Source organism: Cutaneotrichosporon oleaginosum (assembly GCF_008065305.1).
Source record: "Cutaneotrichosporon oleaginosum strain ATCC 20508 chromosome Unknown ATCC20508_contig04, whole genome shotgun sequence".
In the NCBI taxonomy this organism is placed as follows: Eukaryota; Fungi; Basidiomycota; class Tremellomycetes; order Trichosporonales; family Trichosporonaceae; genus Cutaneotrichosporon; species Cutaneotrichosporon oleaginosum.
This window is the reverse complement of record NW_027072173.1, coordinates 122,375-138,485: the sequence shown is the minus strand read 5'-3', so window position 1 is coordinate 138,485 and position 16,111 is coordinate 122,375. Positions and strand designations below refer to the sequence as shown.

The window sequence follows — 16,111 nt, the reverse complement described above, 5'->3', positions numbered from 1 at the left end:
CTCCTCTACATCACCCCTCACTCAGCCTCCAACGCAGTGTGCTACGCATCCCCTTGTCCCCAATTCGCTACCGGAATTGTCAACTGCTCAACCCCGAGTTATTAGACGCCGCCGCTGACCAGTCGGCCTTACCCGACACAGCCGCTTCCATAATCCCCCTTTTCAGAAACCCCTTGCCCCCCACCCCCGCCCTCGCCAAGCCATCCATCACACTACTACTCTTCTCTTATTCTTCATCTTCATCATCCCATCTCCAGCTGCTGCTATCATCAACTAGCTCAGCAACCACCCTCCCCCTTTCCATTGTCCTCCACACCCTCCCCCCAGTAACGCTGGCTGCTCAGAAGCCACCTGCAACAAACCCCCGCCTCACGCGCACGCGCCCTCAACCGGCACGCCTCCTCGGCCGCCCACATTCCCCGCATCCCTACTACCTACCCACTTACTCGAACCTCCTCTCCTCTCCCATCCAACTTGCTGTCTACACAGCAGAACAACCACAATCCCGCCCCCTCATCTACCTATACAATGTCCGCCGCCGCTGTTCGCTCGGCGTACGTGCCCCGTACAGGCTCTTTGCCTCCCCGATCTCCTTCCTCGGGCTCAGCCTCAGGCTCTGGCTCAGCCGCCCGCCGTCCCGCCTTCAACCCTCGCACACCAGCTTTCAACGTCTCATCGCCTCAGCCTGTTTCAGAAGAGGCCAAGCGCAACGCCGAGGCAGTCCTCAAGGTGGATACATTGCCTGGCATTACTCTCTCTGGCGCTAACTTTGCAGCTCATCGGCCGACTTCCCGCCCCCATTGCATTTGCACTCCCTCCGCCCGACTGCAAGAACCCTCCCAAAAACCCACCAACCGCAGAGTTTTCCAGCTTCCAGGAGTATGCCCGCGCCCAGAAGCGCAAGCTGAGCAGTGACGAGACTCCCAACGGCGGCCTCGGCTTGGGCCTTAACCTTGCCTCCAGCTCCAACATCTCCTCACGCCCTCCACTTAAAAAGGCCCGCACCACTGACGTTGTCCCTGGCGGTTCCTCGGCCCAACCATCACGCGCCTCTCTACTCTCCTCTCCCAAGAACCGCAGCTCGTTGCGCAACGAGATTACTCGTGGGGGCACCGGTAAGGGTGACTGGACGCCCGAGCAATGGAAGTCTTTGTCGGACGAGTGAGTTATACACACATGTCCAAAGATTTTGCTTCTGACAACTACAGGATTGGCAAGCGCGCGCTCCAGATGAAACGACTTGGTGATGCCTACATGTACCCCGCTGCTGCCAAGGGCCACCTCCTCAACAGTGTCCCGCAGGACAAGCTGCGTGGGTTGCTGCTGCTCACCGAGTCGCTCTGCTACTACCTGTACCGGAACTTTTGCGATGAGCGCGTGAACCGCGGTGTCGTGTCAACTTCTGCATACATGCAGCTCGACGCGCTCCGCGTGTACGTTCGGCAGAGATGGGACGACCACGCCTCGCTCATGAGTGACTGGAAAGAGCACATCAAGGGCATGCAGGGCCTCATGTAAGTACTTTGTCGAGAGCGTCGTGCGACATGTGCACACAGGTGGAACCATCCCATCTCATCGCACATGTTTGGGGCAACCGCGCTGACGCAACGCAGCTACCTCATGGAGGCGATTACCTCGGACGTCATCGCGCGAACAGACCTGCGCTCGCTTCACCTTCGCATGGGCAAGGAAATTTCCAGCTCTTCGACATCTGGGCCCTCACCTTCCTCGTCGACGGCCTCTCCGGCCGGCAATGGTCGCTCACCCGGCTCGTCGTCCTCGGAGCTCCCTGCCGATCTCCTCAAGCTTCTCAACGTTGCCCACACTTCGAGTTCAAGCTCACAGCGTGCACTGCTGCAGTCGCGTGCTATTCTTTCACTCCGTTTGCTCAAGAACAAGTTTCCCGAAACGTACGACCGTGCCATCAACTCTGATCTCGCCGATGACATATTGTCCGGTGACACCCTTGGCTGCGCACGTAACCTCGATATTGACGACCTGGACGTGTTTGCCTGGCCGATCGAGCTTGGCATGCAAAATGGCGTCGCGCACATTGCCGTCTTTGGGCGCTCTCTCGTGCGCGAGTTTGCGCTGGCCGCGGGCAAGCCATGGGATGTGTCGTCGTCGTACGCGGAGAGCCCTCCCTGAAATGGGGGGTGAGCACTGTCCTCTCGGCATACGGCACGTCGCCATGTCACGACCGAGGATGTGGCAGCAGCGACGTTATATTCACAGAGGGCGCATCTTTGGTGCACGGTCATGGCCATCACCCCACAATCATCATCCTCATCACCAACTCGTCCCTTCCACTTTACCTCCACGAATCCTCTCACGTCACCCGCCGTTACTATTACTACGCTATATTGTTGACACACTGACCGATAGGACCTGAGACCCCATGGGTCCTTGTATTCGTTTGCATGAGATGTATTGCATTTAATTGCGTGCGAGGGGGGATGTAGACACGTCTGCTGAGTATGATGTGAGCCACGAGCCGAGCCACGAGGGTAGTGGATGATGTCATGTCATCTGATGGGGAACGGAGAAAGTTCGGATATAGTTGTGGCTGCCACGATGAGCGGAAGCAGAACGCCGGTAACGCCGTGATTGGGAGGGATTGGCCGGGCCACCCCTCCCCTCGTCAGCATTAGTCGGAATTAGGAAGCATTAGGAACGGAGAGCCCCTCCAAAGGTAATCAGTTGGTGGCTGGTGGCCTGGTGGCCTGCATGGCCTGGCTCTCTTCCCTCAGTCGACCACTCGACCTCTCCACCACTCGACCACTCTCCATCGACCACCATCATCTCCCAGTCCTTCACCATCATCCCATCCCTCCTCCCCATCATCATCCATTTCTATACTCTCCTCCTTCACACACCCACACCCACATCCACACCCCCACCCCCACCCCCATCAACAATCCAAACAATCAATCATATCCCCCACTTCCAGACTCTCTCCCCTGAGCCTGAGCCCCATCCTCGACGCGCAACCCTTCTCTCCCCCCGTCATTGTCGAACACTTTGGCCACCTACCACCATCCTCAATCATCATCCATCTAAACTTCAAACTCCTCTCCCCTCTACCTCTTGACCTTCTTCCTCCTCTGCAAGGCAACCCACCCCTATCCTCGCCAACACTACTTTGCGCGCGCCCGCCAAGTCTCCAACCCCCGCGCAATTGCACACCAGAGGGCCAGCAACTCGCACCTCTCCCAAGTCCTCCGACACCCACGAGCGCCGTACCTTGTTACTGCTGCTCGTAGTCTTAGCCTGGAGCTACACGCCACCACCCGGCACGCCCATGCCTCCACCCTTGGTCATCTACAGTCTTCCCCCCGATACTCGACCTCCCCTCTCTATCACTCCTTTCCGGGATACAACTCACTCGACATCTTGCTGTATGTCGGCAGCTTTTGTCGACTTTGCTAATCCCCCAGCCTCCTTGATACGTCGATACCCACTGGATGTTTTACACTCAGCAGTCGGCGACCTCTGCCCAGGCCAAGCACCACCAAGAAGGCGGCACTGAGCCCCTCGGCGGGCTTGGTGGCAGAGGACTAGGCGGAGGTGGTGTTGGTGGTGTTGGTGGTGGTGGTAGTGGTGGTGGTGGTGGCGGCGGAGGCGGCGGAGCAGGAGTAGGAGTAGGAGGTGCCGGTGGCGGAGCAGGCAATGGAGGAGGAGCAGGTTGGAGCCGGCATCCAGCCGCCTTCAATACCCCTCTATCCATGAACTCTCCTTTTGGCGGCGGCGGACAGGGCGGTGGTGGTCTCTTCGGTGGCCACCCTCAAGGAGGCCAAGGACATCACGGCGGACCAGGTGGGCCTCATGTTCACAACCAGCATGGCGGTCTGCACTCGCACAATCACCAACACCCTCATCACCCCTCGTTCGGCAATGGCGCCGGCAACTCGGCGCACTTTGGCGGGCAGGGAGGATTGGGCCTTGGCGGCCACGGCGGACCAGGCCAGTTCAGCAGCAGCTTGGGCGGCGCGATGGGCTTTGGTGGCCAACCAGCAAGCCCGCCCAGAGCCCAACAAGAGCAGGCGATGCCCTTGACAGCTCACTGGCAGCAGCAATTGATGCGGGCTGAGACATCGCGCGTCGCGTCTTCACCCCACCACCGCGCGCGCTCGGCGGCCATGGCCTCGCGCATGACCCACAAGCCCGCGGCGGTCGCCATCCTCAACCCAAATGACAACAACAGACCCGCGTCTGCGCAAGGGGGTGGCTCGCCAGCTCCAGGCACACCCAATGGGCACAGAAAGAATGTTCTCTCTGTCACATCCAACGCGCCATCCGCGGCGCCCTCGCCGCCCGTCAATGGCGGCGGCAAGGACTCGGAGACAACGGCCGACCCAATGAACCCCGCGCAGCCCCCCGCGCCCGCGTCTAAACCAGACGACGCGCCGTATGAGCCGTGGACAGGCTTGGACCTCGGCGGCATCCACCTCAAGACGCTGTCGCCTTCCTTGTTCACGTTCACCCACATCACATCGCTGTACATCAACCACAACAACCTCAAAGTGCTCCCTCCCGTCATCTCCAACCTCCGCCAGTTGACATTGCTCGACGCAACCAGCAACGAACTAGTGGCGCTCCCTCCCGAGATTGGCATGCTGTCCAAGCTCAAGGAGCTGCTGCTCTTCGACAACCAGCTCACGTCGTTGCCATCCGAGATCGGCGGCCTCTATCAGCTCGAGGTCCTCGGCATCGAGGGCAACCCGATGGACGACTTTGTGCGCAAAATGTTGGCCGAGAACGGCGCGCCAGCGTTGATCGCGCACTTCCGTGACATGCACCAGAGCGACCCTCCCCCCGAGCGCGCCTGGATCGAGGTCGACCCCGATCTCGAGGTGGACACTGGCGACACCGAGTCGTTTACGACGCTGTCGTACAACATTTTGTGTCCGTCGTTCGCACCGAGCTCGTCATACGGGTACACGCCAGCATGGGCGCTCGAGTGGACGTACCGCCGGGAAACGCTTCTCGAGGAGCTCATCAACGCGTCGGCCGACGTCGTCTGCTTGCAAGAGATCGACTCTGAGCAGTATGCCGAGTTCTTCCACCCCAAGCTCAAGGAGCGAGGCTACGACGGCGCGCACTACCCACGCTCACGTGCGCGCACCATGTCACCCGACGACGCCAAGCTCATTGACGGTTGTGCAACGTTCTGGAAGCGGGAAAAGTTCCAGCTTATCGAGACCCAAGTCATCGAGTTCAACCAGATGGCGCTGCACAATGCCGACATGCGCACCGAGGACATGTTCAACCGCGTCATGTCGCGAGACAACATTGCCACGGCGGCGCTGCTCGAGTTTGTCAAGACGGGCGCACGCCTGGTGGTGGCCAACGCGCACATTTTCTGGGACCACAGATTCCGCGACGTCAAGCTTGTCCAGATCGGCATGATGATGGAGCGCCTCGGCGAGATTGTAGAGTCGTTCGGCACGTTCCCCGCCAAGCCGACGGTGGACGGTGCACCTCCCGTGCCAAAGTACGACAAGCAGGCACGTGGGCGCGACATACCGCTCGTGCTGTGTGTCGACTTGAACTCGCTCGCCAACTCGGGCGTGTACGAGTACATCTCCAAGGGTGAGGTGCCAGGCACGCACGAGGACTTTATGGAACACAAGTATGGCGCGTACACGGACAAGGGCCTGAAGCACGACCTGGCGCTGCAGTCGTCGTGCTCTAGCTTTGGCGAGATGAAGATGACCAACTACACGCCGACATTCGACGAGGCCATCGACTATGTCTTTTACACGCCACGCTCGCTCAAGGTCACGAGCGTGCTCGGCGACGTCGACCGCAAGTACCTGAGCAAGGTGGTTGGCTTCCCGAACGCGTATTTCCCGTCAGAGTGAGTAGTGTGTTCGACAACACTGACTCCAGCCACATCCCCGTCTTTGCCCAGTTCCGGACCAAGGGCGACAAGGACAAGAAGCCGAAGACGCCGTCGTACATGCTCCAGTAGCGGCGGCGGTGTAGTGAGGGCAGCGTGAGCTTGATCTCGGCCGCTCGTGAGAAGAGATTGTGTGTTGGCGTAGACTGTTTGTGTGTCGAAGTAGCAGTGTACGACGGCGGGGGGAGCGCAGAGAGTATGAATCATGTCTTGAGTGAACGAGCCGAGCGCAGCGAGGCTTGTAGCGAGGGCAACAGTGCAGAAGTGGGATACATGGGACTTGCGACGAGGAGGAAACGATGAGGGTTGAGAGGTGGCAGGTGCCGCCTTCAACTGCTCCGGCCTCACAGATGTTACGGTACGCCTGGGCTGCCCGCTGCGGCGTCACCACGCCGAAATGAGTGTCCGAGGCATTTCCGTTGGCATCCATCACCTCACCACCGCCGCACAACCCAACGGCATGCCGGCCGACACTCCGTGATTCCAGGAATGACGTGCGCGTCACCTTGCGCGTGCCCAGCACGCGCAGCGTGTATCCAGAGCCCAGCCAACGCCGTAACCGAAGCCATCCATCAACCCCACTTTCTCGACGTCTGGACCCGCCGATCGCATTGACACCGGTCGCGTGCAGAGCCTGACGAGCATCACTTGACCCGCAGCGGGTAGTGGAGCCTCGTGGACGAATAGACGTCATCGGACATGGCCGTCGGCCGGCCTGCGGCGTGCCATTTTGGTTGGGCGCTGACGCATCGCGCATGCGTGCATGCGCGCAAGAACGGTGCGCTTGGCGCCGGCACCGAATGCAGCGGATGAGACGCAGCAAATCTTTGCTCTTCGTCTCTTACGACGACGACACCGACATCGACATCGACGACGATCACCACGACCGTCGCAGTTTTATCTCGTCATCAAAGGCACGGTTGATCGCCCCGCCCGATCCCCCACCCCGCGGCTCCGCCGGATTCCCGCGCACCGCAGCGCGCAGAGCCTTCAAGACTAAAGTGTCAAACGCTGCGCCGAGACATCCACCCACGCCACCGCCACTGCCATGCCCTCGCCCACATCCCGGCGCCCGGCGCACGAGCGCGCGTCCTCGTCGTCCTCGCACCCGCGCCCGCAGCAAGCCACGTTCGTGAACGGCGGCAACCCGCTGGCGCCGCGCCTGGCCGGCGGCCTGATGGAGCGCGAGACGCAGTACGACGCGGAGAGCGAGGGCGCCCGCTCGCCCTCGGCGTCGCCGACCCGCAGCCGCAGCCGGCCGGTCGGCACGCCCACGCCGGCTGGGCGCGCCGCCGCCCACGAGCACGACCGCGAGGACGAGGACGAGGACGGGGACGGGGACGCCCCGCGCGGCCAGAGCTGGGATAATGTCCGCGACGGCTCGATTTCGCGGCGCCCCGCGTGGCGCCGCCCCAGCCCCCGCTGGGTCCTCCCCTTCGTCCTCGGCGTCACCCTCTCGCTGGGCATGACGCTCGCCGTCCGCGCCGAGCTCTACCTCGACCTCGCGTGTCTCGTGCATCCCCCGCGCACCCCGGCGTCCGTATACCCCGTGTCGCTCGAGAGCAGCGGCGCCGCGCTCGACGCCACGCCCCTCTGGCCGACGGATGTCGTCGCGCACGCGCACGGCAATTTCTCCGTCGCCGCCGCCGCTGTGGACACGCCCGCGCCCGCGCCAGGCCTCACCCCCGCCGAGCGCTGGTTCCGGTGGGCGCAGCACGACATATTCTCGTACCTCGAAGGCCGGCGCGACGGGGGCGGCGGCGGCGGCGACGGCGACGGCAGCATCCCGCTCCCGTCGGACCCGGAGCCCGGCAAGCCGCGGCCCACGCCGTTCCCCGAAATCGACCCGGCGCAGTGCAAGCGCGACGCGGGCGTGCAGCAGGCGTCGGCGCGCCTGACGCAGAGTACGTCCCCTCCCTTGTGGCGCTCACCGCTCACACCAGTCATTGCCGTCGTCTCCGGCCTGCTCTCGGCGATCACGACGGGCTGTTGGGCAGCCTACTCTGACCGCCGGGGGCGCCGCATCGTGCTCGCCATCACGGAAGTAGGCTTGCTGCTGAACGACATCTGCTTCCTCACGATCGCGCGGCACCCGCGCCTCGTCGTGCAGTCGCGCCTGTGGATCCTGCTCCTCGGCCCGGCGATCGACGGCCTCCTCGGCGGCTTCAGCACGATCGTGGCCGCGATGCACGCCTACATCTCCGACGTGACGCCGGACGGCTCGCGCGCGACCGCGTTCTCCCGCCTCGGCGCAGCGATTATGGCGGGTATGGCCGTCGGCCCCGTGCTCGGCTCGGCGCTGATTAACGCAACCGGCTCGCTCCTCGCCCCCTTCTACATCTCCATCACGGTGCATGCGCTCTGGGTTGTGCTCATCCGCTTCCTCCTCCCCGAGAGCTTGAGCAGCGACTCGCGCGACATCCTGCGCAAGCGCGCCAAGGTCGCGAGTGCGGCGCAGCGCGAGCGCGACGCCGTCGAGCGCGCGTGGGAGCACGACGGCGATGGCGTCCCCAACGACGGGGACTCGAGCTTCTCCCGCATCGCGGCGCCCGTGCGTGGCAACCGCACCGCGCGCCGCGCCATGGGCTTTGCGCGCCGCATTGGCCGCCGCGCCGTCCTCCCCCTCCAGCCCCTCGGCGTGTTCTGGCCACAGAAGGACGAGGACGGGCGCAGGAACTACAACCTCCTCCTCATGGGAGTTCTTAACTTTGTCATTGCCAATATGATGGTGCGTAATCGCCGGTAACAGTGCGGCCACACTGCTCTCGCCGATAGCCCTTCTCCCGGGCCGACGCTAACCCCAGGGCGCCGTCGCCGTCAAAGCAAACTACACGTTCTGGGCGTTCGGGTGGTCGCCGGCCCAGCTCGGCCCGTACCTAAGCTACATGAGCGTGTGCCGCCTGCTTGTGCTCCTCGTGATCCTCCCGCTCATCCTGCGCACCGTCAAGCCCTTCTTCCGCGAACCGGCGTTCGACGAAGCAGCGTCCGAACGCACGCCGCTGCTCTCGGCGCGCGATGGCAGCCCCGGCGCGTCGGGCATCTCGGCCGTGTCCGTGTCCGCGGCCTCGGGCGTCTCCGCCACCTCGGACGCGCCAAAGCCCAAACCCAAACGCTCCGCCAAGCTCGACCTCTGGATCGTGCGCGTCTGCCTCTTCCTCGACATGTGCGGATACCTCATGATGGGGTTGAACGGCGCGGACAGCGTCGCCCTCTTCTTGGCGGGCAGCACCGTCGCGTCGCTCGGCACGCCGAGCGCGCCCGTCGCCAACTCGCTCGCCCTCAGCTTCCTCCCGAACCGGCACGACGTCGGCCGCCTCTTCGGCGGCATGGCGGTGCTGCATGCCATCGGCACGAATCTCGTCGCGCCCATGGTCTTCTTCTCCATCTTCTCCGCGACGGTCGCGACGTACGCGCCCACCATCTTCCTCGTGGCTGCGTCGCTCGTGTTTGTTGGCCAAGCGACTGTGTGGCTTGTACGCACGCCACGCCGCGAAGACGAGGAGCGCGGGCGCGGGCGCGGCGTGCGCCAGACCCGCGCCGCAGCCGAGTAGAGCGCCCCGGCCAGATGTGTAGACTCTGATAAATTATTCATACAGCATAATGCCCGTAATGTATCGATCTGCCGAATTGGTATGCCAGTGGACGTGGACGAGTACGACGGCGGGATTTTGGTCAGGGCCCAAGCAGAGGGCGTGGGGCGTGGTCCTCGCTTTTCGCACTGGTCGTTCACACCACACTCCACACTCCACACACACACACATCGCCCTCTGCGCCCGCCGATCTGCACATCCTCCGCCTGCGCCCTTGGATCGAGTGGCAACTCAACGGCGTCCACGAGCTGTCTGACGAAGCTCGCAAGCTCCGCGACTCAGCCGTCCCTCCATCCCAAGTGTCTTTCAATGGCGCTCGCCAGCAGAAAGGGGGGGGAGGGGGGGGGCATACATGACCATGCACATGCACACGAGCATAATGCACATCAACGTGCAGCCTTTGCGGTGCGTGCTATCGCAAAGCCGGGTGGAGAGCAGAAACTGGTTCGGTGAGTGTCTGCGATCATCTCCCCTCGCCTCCTCCCTCGCACCTCTTTCCGATCTTCCCCCTCGATCTACGGCCTACCGTCTGACCGTCCACTGCCATCCTGGCCTGCGGGTACCAAATTCTCCACGCGCTCAAAACGGCTTCTGAACCCCTCCTACCATCAGCACCGCCGAGGTCGCATAGTGGTCATTGCGGTTGGCTACTATCTAGTAGACTAACTACCGAAAGGTTCCAGTGTTCGAATCACTGTCTCGGCTGGCGCGCTTCTTTTGGGGGCGGCCGCTGCTTTTGTGACGGCGGGTAAGGAAGCGGCGGTGATGAGTTGTGTGTTGTGTGCAGTCGACGCTGAGTAGTGGAGGTGGAAGCGGAAGTGGAGGTGAGGTACGGGTGGAGGCGGGGACCCCATTGTTTACATCAATCCGTCGCCCTATATCATTCATCCCATTGTAAAAGTGCTGGCTGCCACTTTTGTTTAGTGTGCGAGTGGGAGCCATTCACATTCTATCACCCTAGCTGATGGCGAGCGCCACATGCTGACACCTTCCTCGCATCCTCGCGGTTCCCCTGACGCTTGCGTAGCCTGCGTCAGTTTGACCACGCCTCAGGAGGCCAGTGGTCGCTCCCACTCAGAGGGGTCCAGAGGGAGTAGCATAACCAAGCACAAGAATAACACCATGCAGTCACACAACACTAGTAATCACTGGTACTCTCTTCAGACCCGCTTCGCGGCGACGAAGGACGAGTGGCGACCTCCCGCGCAAGCCGTTGCCGAGTGGGATGCAGCGTCGGCGTCCGCTGGCAAACGACGACCGTCTCGTACGCCGTAGTGAAATCAAACATCTCGCACCACTGCGCATACGCGGCCTGGCGTTAGCTGTGCTCGGCGGTTCACTCACAACATCGAGCGCGCCCCTCTCGTGCATCATCAGCGCAAGATGCTTGCCGAACACCATCACGCTTTCGAGCGCCATCCACATGCCCGGGAGGAGCGCGGTCGCCCGCTCGGTCTGGCGTTAGCTGCGATGCGGGGCATGTACATTTTGAGAGGTCGTTGGTGTCTGCCGTCAGCGGGAAGGGAAGAGAAGGTGCGAGGTGGAAGGGGCGACGTACGTGCATCTCCACGCAGACGTGCATGATTTGCTGGGCGATGTCCGCGACAGCGAGCAGGTCGTCCACCGTCGGGAGGGGGGCGTTGGGGTCGGTGGTGGGGGCCGCGGGGGGAGCTGGACCTTCGAGGTCGTCTTGGGAGTACGAGGAGAATGAGGAGGACGAGGAGGTCATGACACAGATGAAAGGAGAGATGAGGTGGGTTGAAGGAAGGAAAGACATGTTAAATCCCATTCAGCATTCAGATGTAGGGTGCTGTACACACACACACGACCAAGGCCAAGTCTGGTAGAGTATGCTCTGTGGCAAATCAACCCACCAACCGTGTTTGATGCCATCGCTCGATCGCTGATCACCGTGATCTCGTGTCTGTGGACGGAAGGTGGCGCGTGCTGCTCGCGACCGTGTCGCGAGCGATAGGCTGCGCACACCTCAGTCCACTTGTTTTGCACATGTTCGCACTGCAACTCAGACAATTTCAGCAAAGCCTTAGCCGACTCCTCAGCAACAACCTACTCGTATATATATATATATTTCTCTCTCTACATATGCATCTACACGCCACAGACTATGCACGCCAAACACTAGGCACCGTACATGTAGCTCACAGTATGCGCCTCAAACTCCAACCGATTGTACCACCACGCATACTCCGCCTGAAATTAGCCCCGCAGCAGTGGTTCGTCGACGCACAATGCTGATTTCCCCCTGGGACAGCATATCGTCGAGGCTTTCACGCGCCGTCTCCCACTCATCGTACATCAGCGACCTGAGAGCTCGAACTTGAACCCTGCAGCGAAACGAAGGCTTCTCGGCATTGGGATCGGGGCTATCCGGGGGTGTCGGCGTCCAGTCGCTACCCTTCAGTCAGCATTATCTAGCGTGCATCGCACTGGATCGGACAGGTCGCCATCAGACTGCGGTTAGATGATCAAGACATGGGATAGCGTACATCGGGATTCTTGAGGTCCCTTCTCAGTGACTGGAGAGTCTTTAGAAGGTCCTGGAGAAACCGGAGGTCATTCGCGTTGAGTTTGGGCTTGTCGGGGTCGTGGACAAGGATCGCCGGGCTTGACAGGCGACGCTGCCGTGTCAGTGAAGCTTTGCGGAAGGAAGGTGACTTGTCACACCAGTGAGGAGTCGGAGAGACAGAACGATTACTCACCTTGATACCCTGACGGCGAGGGACGATATATTGCGACCACGACCAAGGCGATGACTCAGACCACGGCCATGGTGATGAGTGAGAACGCATGAGCGGCGCCGCGTCGGGCGACAGGATGTGCCTTGGGCCCTCCTCGGCCGCGGAAATCTAGTGTAAGCCTGCTCGGCACTTTGTCTCACCCAAGGATCCTCACTAACTGCGCGCACACCACTCCTGGCAATCTTCTCGGGTCCCGCACGTTTCTCGCTGTCGGTCATGCCACCTTCGCCGTCCTGGGAGTATGGATCGGGTGAAGCTCGAAGGCGGCGAGTCATTGGGCAAATGAATGGCGAGGAGGAATGAGCAATGGCAAGAAAACAAGGTCAAGACGAGCGAGGAAGGTCTATTATAGGCAGCGATGTGTGACTCAACCACTCGTCGCCCCGTCAATTCGGTCATTGAAATGTGAACTGATTCATTCCAAACCAATGTCATGACCCTATCCTGGTCATGCTGTGTGAATCCAGTACCCCACGCTCAGCTGCAATCCGTTCCATTTTCTGCACCGAGGTGCGGAGCTCATCCACCAGCGCTGCGTCGCGCGCCATCAGACGGATACCCATGGTCTGCCATCAGTTTGCGGCCCGGCGTGTCTAGGCGAGATGTGGCTATCACACTTGTAAACTCACCGCCCACGACTCAAAGCGCGCGTTCCGAAGGCGGATGACTTCGCGCATCACTCTGTTGTGTCGCCGCGCACGCCGCCAGGCTCCGCGAGAAGGCGCTTTGCGTGGCAGGGGGAGTATGAGGCGTTTGTTAGACTTTGGAAAGCGCTTGCTCGGCGCATCCGCGTAGGTCGTCGACGTGTCGGTGACTGTGATGAGGGGGGCGTCGCGGAACGGGTGGGGGTGGAAGTGTGGTGTGAGTGGCGTGATGGGTTGGTCGTGAAGAAGAGGTGTGTCCGTGTCGGCGTCGCTGAGGTCGCACTTATTTAGCGCTGCCGAGGAGGGACTCACGAGGTCCGAGGTACTGTCCGCCACGCTGCCGGCTGGCTTAAACATGACTGAGTGATGGTCAGTTGTCAGACGTGTCACCGATAGAGGGCGTGGACGTAACCAAGGGATGATGCGCAAGGGGTGATGAGCACAATTGCTTTGACCTGCCTGGCTGTGGTGAGTTGCGTGGTACTATGCATATCGTATATCTTCTTAGCGCTACAACAGTCTTACACAGCGTAAGAGCCGGCTCTTGCCGGATGAGATTAAGTGCGAACGGCTTCGCGGGAATGCAAGGAGGGAAAGGAGAGTTGGAGCTGGCTCACGTCTACAGTTCAATGGACACAAGCGCCCAGCGGCGCGCGTCCCACTCCCACTCGCCTACCAGCGCGCCAGGACGAACAGGCTGACCGCCGACGTACATGAGCGCGTGCATGAGCTCTGCGAGGGGTGCAGGCTCACGCTCGTCCTTATCGAGGATGAGCACAAGCTGCGCACCCTCGATCTCGTCCGCGAGGTCCAAAAGTGCAGTCAAGCTCTCGCGGATGTCGAGCGCGACGGGACCAGCCGGCGGCACGGGTGTCGTGGACGAATATGTTGGCCCGTCACGGCGAAGGACATTGGAGAAGCCGGGTGTGAGGACCTCGGGCCGGGTGGGCGCGCTCGCGTGTGTTGGAGGGAGGTGGACGAACACGACGCGGCCAAGCGTCGGCTCATCAGCGATAAAACCGTGCAGGACATGATTGGGGGGCGTGACGATTTCAAGCATGTGCGAGACGGAGGCAACCTCTGACGCTGTGGCGGGGAACACGTCATGAATGAGTGGCAGGACGGGACCACAGCGCGCGGCGATGTCCGACGACGACGAAGATGACGACGAGGAGGACGAGGTGGAGCGAGCGGACGCGCTCGAGGCCGAGCGCGATAAGGAGCATGTGAGATCATGAGTCGGGGCGGGGCGGTAGAGGTTTGATGCGAGGGTGGACGTGATGGAGGAGGGGGTGAGGGGGTACGTCGAGTGGCTTGGCGGCGGCGGCGGTGGCGCGGGGACGCGGTACTTGGCCGACAGACTCGACGGGGGTGTGGGGTAGGTGGCAACTGATGTCGGCGGGAGGAGGGCACCGTCCTTCCCCCCGCCCGCCTCAAACCCAACGCTTTCCCCCGGTAACCGACGTTGAGCAGTACCCCGGGGCTGAGCCCGGGGCGTCGTCCAACTGGTAAAGATATGTCGTACCCGCCGGGCCGCCGGCGCGTGCGAGGGCGAGGGCGGGGATGGAGTTGTGGGTGGGCTTGGCGGGCGAGTTGAACATCCACGGAGTGTCGATGTCCATTGCGGTACTCATGATGGGTGCGGCGCGCACGGCGAGCGTGTCGAAGACGAACTGTGAGAGATGATGAGAAGAACCAAAGTGCTGTCGTCGCCATCGCAGGCCTCAGCCATCGGGATAAACGCCACCTTGGAGTGTGCACGGCACATCGCCACTGGAGCTTCCGGATCCTTCCAGGATAATTGGGTAATCAGCCGCGTGGCAATCGCCGCCGGCAATATAGAGTGTGGCAGTTCGGTTACGCAGCGCGGCAGCAGCAAGTGACGTAGTGAGATGACTTTGCCACCCGAGACGACGCAATCTTCATCATCTTGTTCAATCTCCATCTCCCCATCTCCCACACTATGAGCTCCCCACCAAAGTACACCGCCTACGGCGCAACGAATGGCGGTGAGGACGCCAGCGCGTCCTCCCCGCTTCTTGGCGAGTCGTCCGCCTCCCCCCAGAAGAAGAAGGGCATGGCAGGCATCGGTGCCGACGACTTTGCCGCGGCCGCGCTCGCCGCGCAGGCCGGCAGCAGCCGCAATGCCTGGATGGACCAGCCCGCCGAGGACGACCTGCCGGACGACTTCAAGATCGGCGTTGTTGTTGCTGATTGTGACGAGGCTATTCGCCGCGCATTCCTCCGCAAGGTCTACGCTATCCTCCTTTGCCAGCTCGGCCTCACTGCTGTCGTTTCCGGCGCTCTCATGTTCCCCGGTCCCGCAGCGTTTGTGCAGGACAACCCGTGGATTATCCTTGTCTCGGTAATCTGCTCCTTTATCTCTCTCTTCGGTGTCTACTGGAAGCGCCACAACTACCCGGCCAACATGCTCGTCTTGACCGCCTTCACGTTCTTTGAGAGCATCATGATCGGCACGACGTGTTCGTTCTACGACGCTAAGGTTGTGAGTTCTGCACGTCGAAGGCGGCAGCTGACCCGCAGGTTCTTCAAGCCCTCTTGATTACTACAGGCGTGTTCGTCGGCCTCACGCTCTTCACGTTCCAGACCAAGCTTGACTTCTCGTCGTTCGGTCCCTTCCTCTTTGCTGGCGTCATGGGTCTGATCACCGCTGGCGTCGTCGGCATCTTCCTGCCGTTCGGCAAGACCACAGACCTCGTCATTGCGTGCATCGGCGTGCTCATCTTCTCCGGCTTTGTGCTGTACGACACGCAAAACATCATGAAGCGTCTCAGCGTAGACGAGGCCATCCTCGGTGCGCTAAATCTTTACCTCGATTTCCTCAACCTCTTCCTCTACATCCTGCGCATTGTGAGCTCCTATAGGCGGCAGGAAAGCTGACATTAGCTTAACAACACCAGCGATGACTAAGTGCGGCGCCTGACAGTTGAGGCGCGCGCATGTGCTTCTGCTCTGTAGTCGATAGAGCCGCAGTCCTCCTTACTGAGGACCAATCCAACCCAATGTACGCGTGTAGAATAGGAACGGCTGTTGTTGGGATCCGTTGATGCATGTTTCTTGGAAGGTATTCTTCGTGGTCTAGGATAGTCCGACTGGTGCAGTGCACAGCCGTTAGTCGCCTTCCCAGCTATGATCGGCAATGTCCCGTGCTCATGGCATGTCATGGCATGGCATGGCATTCACTTGACTGTCATG

General features: G+C 61.3%; 7 protein-coding genes across 7 annotated transcripts; 4 read left to right on the top strand and 3 right to left on the bottom strand.

The window, feature by feature from the left end:
- Nucleotides 1–528: 528 nt before the first annotated feature.
- Nucleotides 529–2,148, top strand: COLE_04506 (uncharacterized protein; the record flags this gene model as incomplete). Its single annotated transcript, XM_018425634.1, has 4 exons — nucleotides 529–729; nucleotides 776–1,161; nucleotides 1,209–1,514; nucleotides 1,614–2,148. The coding sequence occupies 4 exons, from the start codon at nucleotides 529–531 to the stop codon at nucleotides 2,146–2,148; spliced, it is 1,428 nt and encodes a 475-aa protein (XP_018275186.1).
- A 1,898-nt stretch (nucleotides 2,149–4,046) lies between these two features.
- Nucleotides 4,047–5,864, top strand: COLE_04505 (uncharacterized protein; the record flags this gene model as incomplete). Its single annotated transcript, XM_065626354.1, has 1 exon — nucleotides 4,047–5,864. The coding sequence occupies one exon, from the start codon at nucleotides 4,047–4,049 to the stop codon at nucleotides 5,862–5,864; it is 1,818 nt and encodes a 605-aa protein (XP_065482295.1).
- A 1,086-nt stretch (nucleotides 5,865–6,950) lies between these two features.
- COLE_04504 (uncharacterized protein) lies at nucleotides 6,951–9,453 on the top strand (the record flags this gene model as incomplete). The annotated part of the gene is made up of 3 exons (XM_018426115.2): nucleotides 6,951–7,806; nucleotides 7,846–8,630; nucleotides 8,707–9,453. 3 exons carry the CDS (start codon nucleotides 6,951–6,953, stop codon nucleotides 9,451–9,453), a joined length of 2,388 nt encoding a protein of 795 aa, XP_018275188.1.
- A 1,177-nt stretch (nucleotides 9,454–10,630) lies between these two features.
- On the bottom strand, nucleotides 10,631–11,269 carry COLE_04503 (uncharacterized protein; the record flags this gene model as incomplete). Its single annotated transcript, XM_018425635.1, has 4 exons — nucleotides 10,631–10,804; nucleotides 10,837–10,947; nucleotides 10,978–10,998; nucleotides 11,051–11,269. 4 exons carry the CDS (start codon nucleotides 11,267–11,269, stop codon nucleotides 10,631–10,633), a joined length of 525 nt encoding a protein of 174 aa, XP_018275189.1.
- Nucleotides 11,270–11,631: 362 nt separating this feature from the next.
- COLE_04502 (uncharacterized protein) lies at nucleotides 11,632–12,526 on the bottom strand (the record flags this gene model as incomplete). Its single annotated transcript, XM_018424568.2, has 6 exons — nucleotides 11,632–11,703; nucleotides 11,741–11,908; nucleotides 11,941–11,964; nucleotides 12,000–12,131; nucleotides 12,213–12,359; nucleotides 12,392–12,526. 6 exons carry the CDS (start codon nucleotides 12,524–12,526, stop codon nucleotides 11,632–11,634), a joined length of 678 nt encoding a protein of 225 aa, XP_018275190.1.
- Nucleotides 12,527–12,682: 156 nt separating this feature from the next.
- COLE_04501 (uncharacterized protein) lies at nucleotides 12,683–13,252 on the bottom strand (the record flags this gene model as incomplete). Its single annotated transcript, XM_018419856.2, has 3 exons — nucleotides 12,683–12,817; nucleotides 12,881–13,177; nucleotides 13,208–13,252. 3 exons carry the CDS (start codon nucleotides 13,250–13,252, stop codon nucleotides 12,683–12,685), a joined length of 477 nt encoding a protein of 158 aa, XP_018275191.1.
- Nucleotides 13,253–14,858: 1,606 nt separating this feature from the next.
- Nucleotides 14,859–15,826, top strand: COLE_04500 (uncharacterized protein; the record flags this gene model as incomplete). The annotated part of the gene is made up of 3 exons (XM_018425045.2): nucleotides 14,859–15,401; nucleotides 15,440–15,766; nucleotides 15,803–15,826. The coding sequence occupies 3 exons, from the start codon at nucleotides 14,859–14,861 to the stop codon at nucleotides 15,824–15,826; spliced, it is 894 nt and encodes a 297-aa protein (XP_018275192.2).
- Nucleotides 15,827–16,111: the final 285 nt, after the last annotated feature.